At 37.4% G+C, this 17,984-nt stretch overlaps 1 protein-coding gene across 1 annotated transcript in view; it reads left to right on the top strand.

Annotated features, from left to right (window-relative positions):
* The window catches only part of TRPC6 (transient receptor potential cation channel subfamily C member 6), a 115,290-nt gene extending 103,103 nt beyond the window's left edge, over window positions 1-12,187 (top strand). The window contains exons 10-12 of the mRNA XM_074861046.1: window positions 5,746-5,829; window positions 7,727-7,802; window positions 9,134-12,187. Of these exons, the coding sequence (XP_074717147.1) occupies window positions 5,746-5,829; window positions 7,727-7,802; window positions 9,134-9,285 (312 nt within the window). The 3' untranslated portion in view covers window positions 9,286-12,187. The remainder of the gene's footprint in view (window positions 1-5,745; window positions 5,830-7,726; window positions 7,803-9,133) is intronic.
* Window positions 12,188-17,984: the final 5,797 nt, after the last annotated feature.

Raw genomic sequence — 17,984 nt, forward strand, 5'->3', positions numbered from 1 at the left:
GAATCGCTTCACTAAGCACAGAGGCCTGAGAGACTGTTGGTGAAAGCTAAGGCAAAGAAGGCACCAAGTCCCACAGCCTTACCTGAGTCCACTGCCACTTAATCCCCTGCCCCACTGAGCAACAGGCCTACATTTTCCTTGTTTAGCCTTATACTGCTGTTGTAGCAGTAGAAGCTCTTGTTACTGCCCTTGCAGATGTCAACTTCAGGTGAGATTTATCTTTCCTAACACCACTCTCACATGCCTGGGCAGAGTTTCTGAATTCCCCCTTTGTAGCCTGTCTCTGCTTCCACTGAGAGTGCTTTTATTGTAAAGCATTCTGTTACCTGTTTTATTTGCACAAGTGCAGTGAAAAGCACTTGAGTTGATTTATTGCTGTATCTCACGTGCTTATTTAAAGAGTTTGTAGTCAGTCTGGTTTTGCTACAGTGTCTTGGTATAAATCAAATGACTTGCTTTAGGAGAATATGGGGCATAGCACATGGTTTTAGGTGGTATTGGAAGTGTAAAGACTAGCACTATTGTAACATGTTAGGGAAGAAGAGCTTTGCAAGACATAGTGAGTGGAAAGGTGAGCATATGCTAACATTCACAGAAAAAAAGGAATTACAGGTTCGTCATGGTGGCAGAAACGAATGTGTCATTTATGGAAATTTTAATGTGGAAGGATATTTGTTAAAATAGGCAGTAGTTTGACCAGAGGCCTGTTCAAGGTTAGGAGTTCTTGAGTCTGTAGTCGAGTCATTAGTCATTAGACTGGGGGCCAGTAAAGAATTTACATGCATCTGTCAGCTCTCTGTCACCAATGTGACAAGCCCATTTTCCATCACAGTTATCAGTTGAAGAGTAAAAGAGAAAAGAAACTGGTTGCAATCCTAGAAGAAAAAAATGGAGCTATAGGGAAAAATACTGTGCCTCTGACAAGGCTCTGCCTCTGGTTAAGTTCGTAGTAGTCTATAAAAACAAACACAGATATTACAAACATCACCAAAGTCAAGATTTTTATTAACTTCAGATGTCTCATGTGTGCTACCAGTAATTTTTCTAGCATTTCACACATCTCAATTTTATTTGGGAAATCTAATCCTAATATATTTAAGACCCAACAGAGCTGATACTGTATTTGCTCAAGTTTTTAATGATGCTGACATTTGCAAAACTTTTCATCAAGCTGCTTGATGCAAATCAATTTTATAACTTCCATGAGTGATAAAGTCATCACTGAAAAATCATGACTTTAAGGAGATGCATATAAACTTCAAATTGAGTGATGATGAGATGCAACAAATCAAAGGATTTTTTCTTCTAATTCACTTAATTTGTGACTCTCAAAAGCACATAAGCTAGAAGTGTATTTTTAATGACTTTTTAAAATGAAATTTATGTTCCCATAAAACAGGTACTCTTAAAAATCTTACAACCTAAGGAAAGAAGCTGGATTTTTACCATTCCTTTCAAAATTATATTCAAGCCTAGCAATTCAGATGGCTAGAAAGGTGCAAAATGTAATAATTACCAATTCTAGATAAAACAGTAACAGCTGATTCTGCTTTTACAGCAGTCCCTCTGAAAGAGATCTGTAAGGATGCAACCATCATTTATCAGATTTTTTCCTAACCCGGAAATTTAGTCTTCAAACATTAATGCTTTCCACTCACTACAGATTGTAGTACACCTAATGCTAAATAAAATGTCCTTACTCCCCAGCCAAAGAAGCTGTAAAACTGCAAATGAAATTTCAAAAAAAGCTTTTACGTTGAAAAACATAAAGCACCTGAGTCACACCTATTCCTTCTTCAGCTTTTCCAGCAGGGTGACTGATATTGCCAGATGATTACATTTTTACTTACCTATTGGACCACCACATACTGTGCAGTTGACTTTATCTGAATCTATCAGATGCTGCCATCCTTCACACTCCTAAAAAATAAATAAAATGGTTTTGTGTCACACCTTGACCTGCTGTTGATGATTCATTATCGTTGAGGTTGTTTTGTGACACCTTCTCAAAGGTGTTCTCAGGCTTTTTGGGTTTTGACTTTGGACTCATCCTGTGCTGAGCAGGCTCGTGCTGCTGTGACTGTTGAGCAGGGAGCTACTTGTGCAAGGAGCTACTAAAAATGCAATGAGCTGTGCAAAGATAAGAAAAGATTTGTCAAGACCAGATCCAAGGCTTGGTGGCTGTGTCTATGCTAGTAAATTAAATGTGACAGAGAGTTTATCTGGGCACTGAGGCCAATTCAGGAATGGCTTACTATTCAAGTAATTTTCCTCCCAAAGTAGGGTTGCTGCAATCTATTGTCCCCAGACCGTTCCAGCTGCCAAACTGTGCCTGAGGTTGCTCTGGTGCGAGTCGTATTTGGGAGGACACTAGAAGTTTACTGATAGGAGACATTGCATTGCAGTACCCAGAAATGTTAATACATGCTTGAGTTTACTGATCTAGACCCAGCCTGTGGGTCTTTCTCCTGCAGAACCTGCATCTTCTCAGTGCAAAAGCGGCAGCAGCACTAGGGTGAGTGTAAAGACAAGAATTAGGATGGGAAGAGGGGAAATTCTGCGCCTAGAGCCAGTGTGCCCTGATTACCTTTGGCAGAAAATTAAGCCAGATGCCATCAGTGCTAAATGGCAAGTGATTTACATAGCTGTGTTCAAAGTGTAGCACACAGAAACTAATTTCTTGAGACATATCTACATATAATAATAAAGGCTATGAAGATGTTTTCTTTTAGGCTGTTGATCAAAACCCACAGATTTCTTCTGTTTCAGGCTAGAACTGGTGTTTTAAATATCAAGTGAACAAGAAACTGAAACGAAAAAAGGGGAGAAATAAATGAAGAAAAAGGAGAGTTTTAAAAAAAAACTACTTTGAGTTTTATTCTAAATTGAAAAATTGCCTTGTGAATGAGAAAGTTTATGGTTTAAGAGTCACAGAACTTGTTCATCTTCCTGAACTAAAAACCGACAGTGGCAGATGATGTATTTAAACTTTTTTCGTAAAACATGACCTTTCAGGATAGAAATAAGGAACAACTAGTTATTGAAATAGCTTTAAACCCTCATTCAAGCAATAAAAACTATGTTAACTTTTACTTTCCTAGTAATTAACAGTGTTTCTGAAATTTTCACAAGTGATCTCTGGTTATAGGAGCACAAACTGAGTCATTTTCTGGGAACCCTCCCTTCTGGTCTGAGCACGTACGATTTACTGGCATTCCAAGTTGTCAGCTGCTTCTGAAAACTGGGATTTAAGATGTTAACAAAGTTCTGCACAAAACAGCTACAGTAATTGCATTACTATCCTGATTGCATTGATTTTTAAGTAATACTAGAGAATGACGAAATGAGAAGCAAGTTTGAAGAAGGTGTATTCTAAGAGGAATGATCCATGTATGCTGCATTTCTTCTTTTACACAACACTCCTGGAGGAGTGTTTTTGTTAGGGTTTTTATCATTGTTTTATTTAAATTGTATTTTTTTACCCTCCATTTACTCATGTGCTGATGTTCAATAGATATTAACTTAAAAATACAAGTTCTAGTTCAGTCATTAATGTGACAAGCTGAGTTTACTCTAGTAGTAATTTTTGGGAGAGGATAAAGCCATAGGCATGAAGCTTAAAAAGAGTTTAAAAATTTTGTGTAAAAATGAAGTTATAACAAAATCTTGGCGATCTCTGCCACCAAGTGGTCATTCAGCAACATACAATAGCTGTTCTGTCCTGTCACTGTTACACATAAGTAGATTCATTGAAGTTATATACTTCTGATTTACCTGCCAATTTTCAAGGTGCAGCTTGTAGCTAATTAGAAGTACATTATTCTGTTCAAAAAGTGCAGAGTGCTGAAGGGTCAAAGTTAAGATAAAGATGTTACAGTGTATCTGGTTTTACAAGTTTGCAGTGTCTCATTTAACTCATTTCACCACATATTACCAATTTTGCTATTTCAGGTGAAAATCAAGTTTTAGTTAAGCATTGGACTAACTTTTGAAATGAACCAATGTAGCATAAATTTGAAATTGGTAACCAGCATGACAGATTACATTTAAAATACATAATTAAATGCATAATACATATTAAAAAATATATAATAAAATTGAATGCATTTGCAGATTATATGTAAACTGGTAAGTAACAGGATCATGAATGATATCACAGCTGCAGAAAAAGTCAGAGATCCAGAAGGACTGGGACACCAGCCACATAGCTGGAGCCCAAGCTCACGCCTTGGGCGGTGAGCCCAAGCAGCTTTGGCCACAGCGACTTTCCTCTGCCACTGAAGAGGGAGCATACTCTTCCTCTTATTCTACTACATTATTTCCAAAAATTGTGCATTAGGAAACCAGGAGCTGAAAAAGCAGGAAGATTGTTTTCCTTTTTTAATCTAGTAGTAAAGGTGAGGCCCAAGAGTATTATTAGTTCTAAAAACCTAAAAGACAGTGATTACACAGTCATGTAAACTCACTAGCCACTATTTTTTATTGTAAATTAGATACACAGTTTAAATTAAAACATTTAGATAAACTTATGTTTTCTAATATATATTCAAAACATTTAAGGTAATTTTATTCAGGCAAGAAAAAGCAACCATAACTTGACTTTTTATACATCTTTGGTGCAATTTCCATCCAAATTCAGGTTAATATGTTAGAGATAAATATTAATTATTTATATAGCTATTTATATATTACTATATATCTTCTATCATTATTTTTCTTAGTCAGATAAACATAGTCTGAATAGATAGTGTTTTCAAAAGTACCTGTATCTAGATATTGTGAGTCTTTCTAAAGAGCAAAAAGAAAGTCCAAATTCAGTGTAAACTTTATATTAATTGCAAATTAATATATTTTACCAAAAAGTGTAATCTTTTCTTCAGGAAAAAAATATCAAATTACAAACCTGATTTAATGAAAGATGTCCCTGCCCATGGCAGGGGGGTTGGACTGCTTGATCTTTAAAGGTCCCATTCAACACAAACCATTCTATGATTCTATGAAATGCTAAACAAAATCTAAAAATATTTAAATTATTCCATTTGCAGATTCATAAAGACTTATTTGCTTTACTGTTAAAGTGAATATAAAGTTATTTGGAATTCTAGAAAACTAGAAGACTTTTAAGGAGCAACCTCTGCAGCAGCTGTGAGAATTGGGCATTTTAATGGATATTCTCATTGCTGATTAAACAACTGAACCTGATGCCTCATTCAGCCTTTTTATACCTATACAATTCCCAAGTTTTTTATTTTAGCCTTTGTATTAGTACATGTATGTTAGAATGAAGCCCTGGTAAATGCTGAGAACTTTTTATCATTTTCTAATTGACATCTGGTGAATATTTATCACATATTCCATATTCCTACTTCCATTTGTTATCAAAGTTCAACCATGGGAAGTTCCTCATACCTTAAGAGTGAAGTATATATGCATGATTTCAGTTGCAGAAGAAATGGCTACATGAAGGTCTTAGCCTTCATTAACATCAGGTATTGTGTTGTGGGCTCCCTTGATGCGTGACACATGCCTGTAGAGCTGCATAAACATCTAACCTTCCCCTGCTTTTTTCCCGAGCAAACTATATCCCAGCATATCCCAAATAACCAAAGGCCTTAGAAGACTTCAGCACAGTAATTTAATACTCTCCAAATTGAGTTAATGTTCTGTCATACGATATATGCATAAGGTAATTAAGCATATTGTTCTTCTATTTATTTTGTACTCTAAATTTAGTTTCCATTTCAGCTTGGTCAAAGGAAGCAATCAAGTATAAGAAGCTCGGATGAAATCCATTTAAACAGTTTAAACAATCCTCCAAGGCAATACCAGGTAAAAACAGTTTATTTTAAAACAAAATCAAGAAGTAATAGAACTGGCAGACAGACAGCACGAGGACAGTTTTGGATTTATGTTAAACAATATGAATCAAGAATAAATCCACAGACCTTGTGTATTTCAGAAATAAATGCAATGGTTTAGGTATTTGCAGTACAGTCTGAGGTTGTTTTTCTCTACTCTTTGTTTCTTAAACCTTACCCTTATAGTGCAATATTTTAAAGTGCTTGAAAAATGTTTTTAATTTTAGAGACATGTTGAGTCCTCAACTGCACAGTATGAGTTAAGAAAACCAAAAAGAAACTCAAAATCAAAATCAAAATAGCTTATTGTGCCACACTTCTATATACTAATACTTCAAGCACTGCAAATATCTTTCAGCCTTTATGCTATCTGTATAGTCTGTTTATTCTTTGCCTCCTAAACAACTGCAGTGAGCCTTTGTGCAATTAAGTATAAAGAGACCCAGCACAGTTCACATAAAGCTAAGCTATTCTGGTCCAGAGGCTGCTCCTTTCCTTCCTGTAATACTACAAAACAGGTGGAAAGGAAGAAGCAAGAGCTGCCTGGGCAATAGAACAAGACCATCTGAATGCAAAAGGGTATAGAAAACAGGTGTACCTTTTTTAACCATACAACAGAAAAAAGTTTTTCCCCTTGGGCAGGCTAACTCAGCTCCACTCTTACATTATGCAGTGTCTGCACAAGTCTATTCCAAAAACTCCCTGACTTTTTTCACAGCCAATTTCATTATGATGCAGTGATACATTTGAAGAGTACAAATTTATCCCATAAATGTGAGGATGTGTGACTTTGTATTTGAAACATTCTCAGATTACTAGAATAAACAGTACAGCTGCTGACCTTGCAAACATGACTGCAGTGATGGTCTAGAACCACTAATCTGGGATGATTCACCTCATAATCATCTCTGGTCAGGTCTATTACTGTGGAGACAAAAGCAGACACATAAACCTACATATATTTTATATCTTGTAGTGAAAACCAGAAAGTATTGTGTTGTCATGGGTTACACCACATGAAAATATTAAACCCAAAGATAGAAAGATAGATCCTCAGAGGTAATTAGATACCTTGTTCTCGTTCAAGTAATTTGAACTAATGGGAGAATCAGGGGTGGAATTCATTTCTCCTAGGGAGGTAAAATTTACATCTCAATTTGCGGGCCTAGGTTCCCCTTATTATTAGTAGAGAGGGTAGTCATTCGAATGGTGTGATTTATTTGATCAGTTTTAGTTGTCTGAAATGAACTGTGCTCTCAGGTTTGCTTTTTCTATCCATAGAGAGAATTAAAGGTGAGTGCCACAGATATGTATATTTACATTAGAAAGTATCTCTGTTTGGTTATATGAGTCCCAGCTGAGATGCTTAAATAACTCTTAGAATTGTGGGTCCCATTTTCTCTAAGGCTTACACTGGGAAAAGTTAATTTATCAAATATAATATAAAAGTAGATTAAAATAAACTGATGGCAAAAGGGTTTAGCAATTAGCACTCCTAATCAGGGTCATTATCATATTTTGGTAACAATATAGGCTGGATGGTTCCACCTACACGGAAATCAAAGCTGCAACTGTATTTAATCATTCTCACAGACTCCAGTAGTAGGTTAAGCTTCGTGAATGATAACATTCCTAAGACATATTTAGTTTTCTAACTTTCATGTACATATATGTGCAGAATCATAAAGTTTAAATATCTACTGTAGATGAAAACAGAGATTTTTTATTCCTTTAACCCTGTAAGTCCCACACTGAAATGTCTGAATGCAACAGAAGGTAACAGACCTCATATTTTGAAACGTCATAGCAGTACTAGAAAGTCCAACTAAGAAAATTCTTTTTTTTCTTTCCTTCTTTCTTCTCTGCAGAAAATAATGAAGCGCCTCATTAAAAGATATGTACTGAAAGCTCAGATAGATAAGGAAAGTGATGAAGTCAATGAAGGTGAGTATGTTTATGAATTGTATGTTTATCTCTAATCAGAGAATCAAAACAAACTAATTAAAGTGGTTACATGTGCCACTTGAAAAAAATGTTTACAAAATACTTAATCCACTTGACATGTTTACAAGTGCAAGAGGTAAAATTAACATGAAATCGAAGTTAAGGAAGAGATGTGGCTTTCTGTCTCTGCTCTCCCATCAGAAACTATCACTTATCTGACGACTTCTTGTGAAAAGTGTTGCTACTGCTAGTAATACCCATGCATTTCCCATGGTGAGGCCTGCATTTAGTGCAGCAGCTGATTTGAGGCTCTCCTGTACGATTTCTCCCTGTGTGGATATGTGTTCTTATTGGGGACTCATATATGGGGATACACACACTTCAGCCTTTTTTTGGAGTGATTTATTATCTGGAAACAGCTAGTGAATGCACTTCACCAAAATGTTTTCTTCTGTTTGCACCCTTCTGGTGCTGGAAGAACACATAGTGCAGCAGGAAAAGGAGAATACCACTCTCTTTTGGACAGTGCTTGTTGCTGGCCAGGAAAACTCAGGCACCCCCAATCTGCATGATCTACAGAAAAGGACCTGGAGGTGTTGACCAACAGCCAGCTGAACATGAGCCAGCAGTGTGCCCAGGTGGCCAAGAAGGCCAAAAGCATCCTGGCTTGTATCAGAAATAGTGTGGCCACCAGGACTAGTGAAGTGATTGTCCCCCAGTACTCAGCACTGGTGTGGCCACACCTCTAATACTGTGTTCAGCTTTGGGCCCCTCACTACAAGAAAGACATTGAGGGGCTGGAGTGTGTCCAGAGAAGGGCAACGAAGCTGGTGAAGGGTCTAGAGCACAAGTCGTATGAGGAGCAGCTGAGGGAACTGGAGTTGTTTAGCCTGGAAAAAAAGGAGGCTGAGGGGAGGCCTTATTGCTCTCTACAGCTACCTGAAAGGAGGGTGGGTATCAGTCTCTTTTCCCAAGTAACAAGTGATAGGACAAGAGGAGACGGCCTCCAGTTGTGACAGGGAAGGTTTAGATTGGATATTAGGAAATATTTCTTCACTGAAAGGGTTATCAAGCATTGAAACAGGCTCCCCAGGGAAGTGGTTGTGAACTGATGTGATCTCTCACACTTTTGCCTTCAGTTTTGTTTGATTCCTCAACTGCATCTTCATATTCCTATCCCTAAGCCACCATTCAGCAACAGGTGCAGAACATACACTTTTTCTGTTTCAACAAAGAAATCCAGAGAAAACCCATCATAACTGTGAGATATTTGGATATGCTGGGTTTTTTCTTTGTTTTGTAATAGTGTGATCTTCTAATATCTGTTACAGGTGAATTGAAGGAAATTAAACAGGACATCTCAAGTCTCCGGTATGAACTCCTTGAGGAAAAATCTCAAAATTCTGAAGATCTGGCAGAACTTATAAGGAAACTTGGGGAAAAACTGTCAGTTGACTCTAAGGAAGAAGAAAGCAAGAGATAACCTAAATGTTTAAAAAGTGCAACAGAACGTTAAAGAATTCACTTAAAGCCATATTTCTGTTCTTCTCAAGGCTAGCTCACATTTCTACAACAGATTCAGAAATTAAATCATTCCAGTTCTTTATTGAAAAACCACAGTGGCAAATCCTCTGGGTCCACGGTAGGGAGGAGATGCCACTTGAGTAAAGATATTTATTTATTATTCACCTGCTGAAGAAGACTTAATTTGAGATAATTTCTGATATTCAATTTACCTCTTTTAGAATTCCAGTGGAATCTTGATAAGCCCAGTCATGAAAGATTAAAAGCATAAATCTAAACTTTTCCTACATTAACTGGTTATTTTTGCAAATTTCCTTTTGTAGACATTCTTACATATATTTTAGTGAAGCAAAAGAGGAAAATTCCAGGCTTTTACATATTTATATCAAAAGCTATTTAATTCTTCAAGCATTCCCAACTAACAAAAAAAATCTAACTGCCTTTCTTAAAAATATGCAGGATATTAAAGTAATTTATTTGAACATTTCCTTGAAGAGATAGATATCAGAATACTCGGACTACTGTGTTACACTTTTCCCTATTTATCCCTGTCACCACTGGACTATCCTGAAATATACCTTGTTTCCATGGGAGTTAGTGCATTAAGAAAGAAATATTTTTCACCAAGTTTATTGAAAAGCTATTGCTGAGGCCTGAAGAAAACTTCTTTAATCCAAAATAATTAATCTTGATGTTCTAATCTGTTCCAGAATTCACAAATTCTCCAGCTTTTATGTCTTGAACTAAAACTTGCAGACTTTGGGGTAGGGGTTTTAATGTAAAGCTGGTGACATGTTTATTCAAGGTGGAAGATACTAAAATGTTAGGTGCAAACCCTATCTCTGAATTCTGGGAACATTATGCGTTGGGGACCACGTTTCCCCACAGTTAAACTTAAGTCAGATCTATCTTTTTTCAGAACTATCCTTAGCAAAGAAAAAAATGTTGTTCCAAAAATTCATGAAATCTCGTTTTCTATGGATTTTCATCCCTTGTCCTTTTTTCTGCTGGAGAAAGCTCAGCTCTTGTGCTGTATTCCCTAGGACTTCTTCAATGAAGAATCTTCACTCTGTGTCATCATCAGAAGCCACCAGTGCTTCCACCCTGCCCACTGCAATACTTCTATGTCTCCTTCTGTTAAACTGGAGAAGAGGTAGCCCATGCTGTGCCTGGCTGACGGTTGTGTAAGTGGCCAGCTAGTAAGTCCATGCAGGATAGTCAGCTGGTTTCTGTCTCTCCAGATAGATAAAGGCTAAATTCCATCTAATTTTTCCCTCAGTTAATACAGTAATTTGGGTTTCTGTCTTCTGACAGTCACCAATTCTGGGACTATTAGAAGCATATATTACTTTGGGGATCTCTGCTTCTCTTAGGCTTGGTTGAAATTAATGAAAGGGCTGTGAAAAATTGTAACAAGAACATCAAGATATATAATGCACCTGTAAAAGCCTTGTATGTTTAGGAAACAAGACTGAAAATGGCTTGTCAGTAATTGCTTTTAAATTAGCTTTGTGAAACTTATTTATTGTGGAATGTATCAGAATGTTCTTGCCTCTCCCTTTTAGACTGGAGGTTATTTTTTAATGGGTTTAGATTAGTTTCTAACTGAATTTACTGGTAGTCCTTTTTAAAAAAAATTGTTGGTGAAATCACTGTGTATTTTCAGGGAAAAAAGAGTGCATTAGAATGGATTTTGAAATCATGTAGAGACAGGTGGAAGCAAGGGGCTGTGTCCTGCCTGGAGAGCCTCTGTGGCCCCGAGCATGTTTGTCATGGTTTGGGGGAACTGCTCAGCCTTCTGCTTGGCCCATTACTTTAGCCACAAATGGAGCATGTGGGACAATACGTGTCCTGTAGGCCTCAGGCATAATGAACTCAGGGTTTAGAAACTTTTAAGGCTTCTTCCTCTGAGGGAGGAGAAGGAAAGTGTGATTTTCAAAGGTAGTAGAGCAGTTTGTACTAAAAACCACATTGTGCTGGCCTGAAAAACTATGAACTACAGAATATCCAATTTCATAAATCACCTTTGATCATGAAAAAGCATTACCTCATAACCTGCAGTATTTTCTGTGGTAATCAACAGGGGTTACTGCGGACTTTGAGATGACTGAACTGGCTGTTCTTTGTCAGAAACACTCTGGTTTCTATGTCAGCCATTGTGTAGAAAACGAAGGCAGCTGAGGTTATCTTGGGCTGGAAGGCAGCATGACACTAACTTTGCTGCCTTTCAGCTCCTGGATGGTTCCTGCCCATCTCCCTTGGCCAGGACTGGCCACTGATTTTGCGTTCCTGCTTGAGTATTTTGGGCCCGGTTTTCTGAAGCAGTGAACACTTACTACAACTCCATTGAATGACCACGTTAGAGGCCATACTGCTCAAAGCATATTTTCCACCTTTGACAAGCTCTTCAGAAAATCTGTTGGTCAGAACTTGAAGTAACAAGGACAGTCAAAGTTCACTTTCAGTAATCAAAAGTCTTTATTTTTGGTCATTGTAATATACAATTTGGATCTGAGATCTAGTTCTAGATGATGGTAAAACCTTCAATCTCCATAAACCCAATGTAAGGAAATACATAAACACAGTTTAAGATCCAGGCACTTTTAAAGTGAAGATTTTTATTACAGAGGTAAAATGGACACTGTGAATTTGTTTAAGCCCAAATTTTGACTTACCTTAAAACTATAAGATCGTAATGTATATATTGTATTTCATGAAGAAAATACATACGGATTTTTTTAATTCAATGAAGATATTTTATATGTAGTTATTACTCATGGAACAATTTGTTAAATATATTTGAAGAGGTCTATTGCCAAATGTAGTGTGACAAGCAATGTAGTATTTAAAATGAGCACAATACCAAATATATTATTCTGATAAAAAAATTAAATGTACCAGACTCAAAATACCTTTGTGATGTATTGTATGAATACATTGGTCCTTCACTGGGAACCTTTGACTGCTCTTGCTTCGAAGACAGCAGCAAGACAACTATGGTAAAATAATTTGCTAGCAACACCAGTACAAAAAAAAAGTTTCACAGAAAAAACAAAGGTCTTCTCATACTTGATTAGGCTCAAGGTCAAGTATTTTGTCTGCTGTGACTAACTGTGACTGATGCTAGATGTTTTGGAACATCTCTAGTAGGTAACAGATAATTTGCATCCTACATAGTTCTCCTTCTGGTTTCTAATAAGACAAGATTGACATTGATGAGGAAGTATTTCCAGATGTTTTTGTGAATTATCAGGAAAACAAGATAGTCTTGCTACCTACTTAATTGTTTCTTTAAATCTTGTTAATTTTTTGAGCTCAGCAATTCACAGTTTCTGCAGCAGCGGCTTCCGCATCTAAACCAGACCTGCTATGAAGAAGTATTAACTATATAATTTTTTTTCCCTGAATATTTCTTAATCTTGAATTATGAGACATGGTGAGTAGAATCTGTCATCTCTTAGACATGCTCTTTTCTGTTCATGCAAACATATTTCACTAAAAGATATAGGAAGGCTTAAAAAATTGTGAACAGAGATCCCCATATCAACAAAGCTTCGCCCAAGGGTTTCTCTCCCTATTCTGGATGAAACCAAATCATGCCTAACTATTGTGAAAAAGCCTTATACATCATGGAGGACTGCAGATATTAGAGAGTAATACTGCAATGCAAGCTTAAGATAATCAAGATTTGCAGTAACAGGTCCTGAGTAAGAGCTACAGGGTTTCACATATAGGTTCAGATATTTCAGGCTAAAATCTGCTGTATTTCACCCTATTTAAGAGCACTGCCAGGCCAAGCCAATGAATCTTACCGATTTTAAAGTGAGATCTACAGATTCATCTAATTTTAGATGCCAGCCATAAAGACTTCTGCATCTGACCTCATCTAGACTTTCTTGTATTCAGTGGATAGAAATGGTCAGAGGCATGATTTTGCTTCATCTTACGGTGGACAAGTATCCCAGGTGAGTCATATAGTAGAAGTGACCATTTCTCTTCAGTTACTCTAAAGAAGCCACTGTGGCTGTTAGCAATGTTTATAATGAAGTGTGGGAAGTCCCAACTTGGCAGAAATGAGCACTGCAGTATACTGCAGAGCCATGAACCATCACCAGTGGTCATCTCTTGGAAGTGACTGAAGTGATGATGCCAGTCATTGAGAAGGGCAGGATCTAAGTTGCCTTCAGAAGAGTTCAGCCCATCCTCCAGGGATGACAGATTAGTATGGTTCTTCTTTACTCTGTGGCAATATTACATTTTTTCCTTCTTCATTAGTGTAACTGAGGATAGGCATAAATGAAAGTACCCATTAATGGCATCTACCCCAGACATGAGAAAAACTGTAACTTACTGTGCACATGGCAACTAAATTCTTGTTGATAAACCAGGTGCTTTATGTTAAAGAGGAGTTAATATCCCGTGTTTTAGTGCCTTGTCATGAGCATATATTTTCAATATTATGTCTTCAAAGTTTACAATATACAGTTGATCTTGGCAGTGCTACAGCTATAACAGCTGTATCATGTAATTTACTAAGAACATGTACTCATGACTGCAGTGTCCCAAAATGCAGTTTAATCCAATGAAATCTTGCATTTTCCTCTTAGAGATTCCCTCAAGCTTGAAATTTGTAGCTGAACATTATAATTAATACATTATAGACCACATAATGTGCAACTGTACTCCTTTGCAGAACAGTAGAAATTGTCCTTATGTTGAAAATTGCTCATTTTTTTCATGTAAATATTTAATGCTTTTTTTAATTCGTTAGAAAATGCCTGGTGTGAATAATATTTCTAAGTGCTTATGTTCCTGCTGAAATTTTAATTTGGCCTGTGGAAAATAGAACTCATAAATTAAAAAGTTTGTGTTTGGCAAAATACTTGTACTTCAGGAGCTCATATCAAAAGAGAAGTTGGGCGAGGCTGAGGAGCGTACCTTAGACTCCATACACGTAGAAGGTCAGGGAATCCCATATGATACACTGCTCTTCCCTGGTGTATATGACCTTGAGTAGCTCAAAGTATTTCATTTGTTCTCTTGTTTCCATTGTTGCAAAACCCAAGTCTGCTGTTCCTCTTTCGGTTCTTGTCACCATCCTTAATGTGACAGTGCAGTGGGGATCACAAGGTACAGTCTTTCAGTGCTTTCTGTGTCCAAGCAATGGTATTTTAGTAGCATCTGGTTTTGTTTCAACCTTTTCAATATTCTGTGATTCAGCTCCTTGACATTTACTCTTTGGTCCTTTAATCGATGGATCTCCAATCAAAGTAGCATCAGATTGTCTAGTGTGCAAATCACAGTTCAGCAGATAAATCATTATCAATATTAATAGCAATATTTTTGTGCCACTTTTATGTATGAGCACTTTTAGATCACTTAGATATTTCATTGTGCTTTATAAACAAGAGTGTATTCTGTAGGTTTGCAAGGTCTGTCAAAAAGACCATAAGTAAAATGACCACTAGCCCAAAAACTTTTTGATTGTAGGCAAAACCTACTCACTCTCAGCTAGTAAATTAATTTCTACAAATAAATTTATTTTCCCCGACTTTTGTCAAGCCAGTTCAACTCTCTGTTCCTCAGCTTCTTAATTTATGCCGGGGAGAATGATACTAACTGATGTAATCATGCTCGAATAAGTAATTTGAGGAATTGATAAAAGAGAAAACTGCAATTCTTTCTTAAAGGGAGTATTTCCTTGCTTCCAGAAAAGATTTTGATTAACTATGCCAGAGCTCCAGTTGTGTAATCCAGTTCAGTAGAGAAGAAACAGGATTTCATTAGTTTAATGTATTCACAGCAAAAGGCATTGCTATGGGATTGTTCTTGAGAACTACAGTTCTAAAAATTCCAGTTAAGACAGTCACAGAGCCTATCCTGTCTGTAGCCCAATTACTCAGTCCCCATCTCTTCATGGTAAACAGACTCTGCAGCTGGCTCATAAGATACTCCCTTTTGAATGGAGAAAAATCACCGACAGAGTAAGTTTAAAAAAATACACCATGGGTGTCTTTCTGGCAAACAGAAAATAAGATACAGTATCAGGGTGTTACCAAATCATGTTGGTAGTGAAAGATTCAAGACTGCTTTGGGTGGCTGTGCCAGAGCATATATGATCTCTACTGAGATGGTGATTCTGTTTTTCAAAAGAGAATGTTTCTCCTAGAAATAACCTTGTGCCGCAATTTGTCAGCATCATTTGAGAATGCTGTGAGTTTCTTCCCTGTGAAGTGGACCTTATGCTTTGCTTTGCACTTTATTTGAGGAAACTAAACTGCCTGATACAGCCACATCCCTTCAGCAGAGACCTGTCTGACCCTACCGGAGGCCATTGACTGTAGTACCATCAAGAGTGTTAAAGCCAAGCCCTGGCTGGACCGAGAAGGATTTTTCAGTATCAGGGAGAGAGGAAATGAAGAGAAAATCACTCCCGAAGAGTCTATGGTTCTTTTACTATCTGTAACCACCCATGGTGGTTTTCTCTCTTCTGGTTTAGATATCCACAGCACAGATAACTTGTCAAGCCATCTAGGCTCCTCTTCTAGTCTCTGAAAACACATCATAGAAAATTCTAGGGCACAATTTCAGGTGTCTAAAATATGGCAGCAAAACATGCTTTCAAAATACGTCTGTCTCTCCACTGCTCAGGTAAGTCCCATCCACTGTCACAAAGCCCTAGTTGTAAATGTCTGTGTGAAAACAAGCACAGGTCACTAGCACCTTCTGCTTCAGGGCCTTCACTCATCACAGACTTCCATTGCCTGAAATGCTGCCTCAGAGGTAAATCTTGACTTAGAGTGGAGGCATAGCCTTGGCCCAATCTATTTGTAGTTCCAAGATCTTGAGAAAACAGGAATTCCTTATTGGGTCGCCAATAAGGTCTGCATGGAAGTAATGAATTAACAAGAACTGCTGGCAGTTGCACATAAAAATATGCTGAGTCCTCTTCTGTGCAGATGGTTTCACAGCTTCAAACAATGTACTTTAGTAAAACTAAGATTTTAGGTAATTTATTTGTGACTGTTACAAATTAATCCCCATTACACTTGTCTTTACGCCATAAAATCCAGTACTTCCAATTGATCTAGTAGCTGATCACTCAACCTCAAATTATTCAATTGTTGCATTGAGCAAGCACCAAGATGCTTTTATTTCATGCAGGTAAATTTTCTAGTCACCAGCCAAAACTTAGCATGAAGGAGATTGCGTTGGGGATAGGATGTGTGTTGATGATCCCAGTGAGGTATCCCCACCTTCCTGCCCCAACAGTATCTCATAGGATGATGGCATGTCATGGTCCTCGTGAGTTTCCTCAGGAGCTCAATAGGAGAGAATACAATTACACATAATTTAAAAGAATAAGAATTGGTTTTAACAGAAGTTTCTGTTATCAGGCTTTCTTGAAATTACTTCAAATACATGTATTTATTTTGTTTTATACAGAGAACAGTACCTGAGCCACAGGACTGCAGTCAGTGTACTGCAGTAGCTCTGGAACAAATAATCCCAGCTTTTGCATTATTTCATCAAAAAAAAGACTTGAAAAACTTGGAAGCAGGCTTGGTCACTGCCAAGTTGACATATACATGCCTCTCCAGTAAACTGTTTCTGTTAAACTTACTCCTTCAGTTATTCTAACACTTCTTTTGAAAAATTAATTATTAAGGTTACCCATTTATTTTTAGGTTTATTGGTTTACATACTTGGTTTAGGCAGGAATTCAACTCTGATTGAAATAAATTTTTCAAGTCATCATTTTCAATGTCTATAAATTTTACAGTGGTGTTGTAGCACAGTCAGCAGCTTCTAGCCAACAGTTTGTCATCCTAAAATGCTTCCATGCACAATAAATATCATCAGTTCATGCAATGGTAGGTAAAGCCCTCTGTGCACCCGCAGACCACAGGATGCACACCAGAAGACAGATGGTGGTAGATACTCATCTTGTTTAACAGGCAATAGCAAAGACAGCCTGGACTTTCTGGCGGGTCAATTGTGTTTGAATTCACAGGACACATTGTAGCAGAGCTGCTATTCCAGACTTTGCAGACCCTAAATCAAATTAATCCATCCCAGTGACTTCAGTAGCATTATACAAAGAATGAATTTGCCTTCCTGTGTGCTCAGACAATTTAAATCAACTTTATAATGGAACTGAAAATTAGCTATATGCGTGCTGTTCTATGTGATACAAACCTGTAGTTGTTTGTCCAAAGTAAATTCAGTCTAATAGCAAAGGTGAAAACAACCTGGAGAAACCAGTCTTCAAATGCAATCATCTCAGGTGTTTCTCAGTTCAGATAACTTGGTGCATAAGAGGGAACTAGAGGGAACTATTACAATGGAGGCTGAGTTACAATGAAGGGCTGCGGGTAGGCTCCCAGAGCACAGCAAGAACCATTCTGGAATCTCTAATGACAAAGTTCATTAACAATTTGTGGTGGTTTAGCCCCTGCTGGGGTCTGAGACCACGCGGCCGCTGCCCCTCCCCCACAAAGGGAGTGAAATACAAAGCCCCAAGACTGAAATAAGGAAAGGTTTAATACAACAGTGCAATAGCAACACAACAAACAACAACAATAACAATAACAGTAATAGTGATAGCATTGAACAGAGCAAAATAGCTACCAAATACAGCAGTGAGAAGCACGATGT

This window comes from Strix uralensis, chromosome 2 (genome assembly GCF_047716275.1).
Source record: "Strix uralensis isolate ZFMK-TIS-50842 chromosome 2, bStrUra1, whole genome shotgun sequence".
Taxonomy (NCBI): Eukaryota; Metazoa; Chordata; class Aves; order Strigiformes; family Strigidae; genus Strix; species Strix uralensis.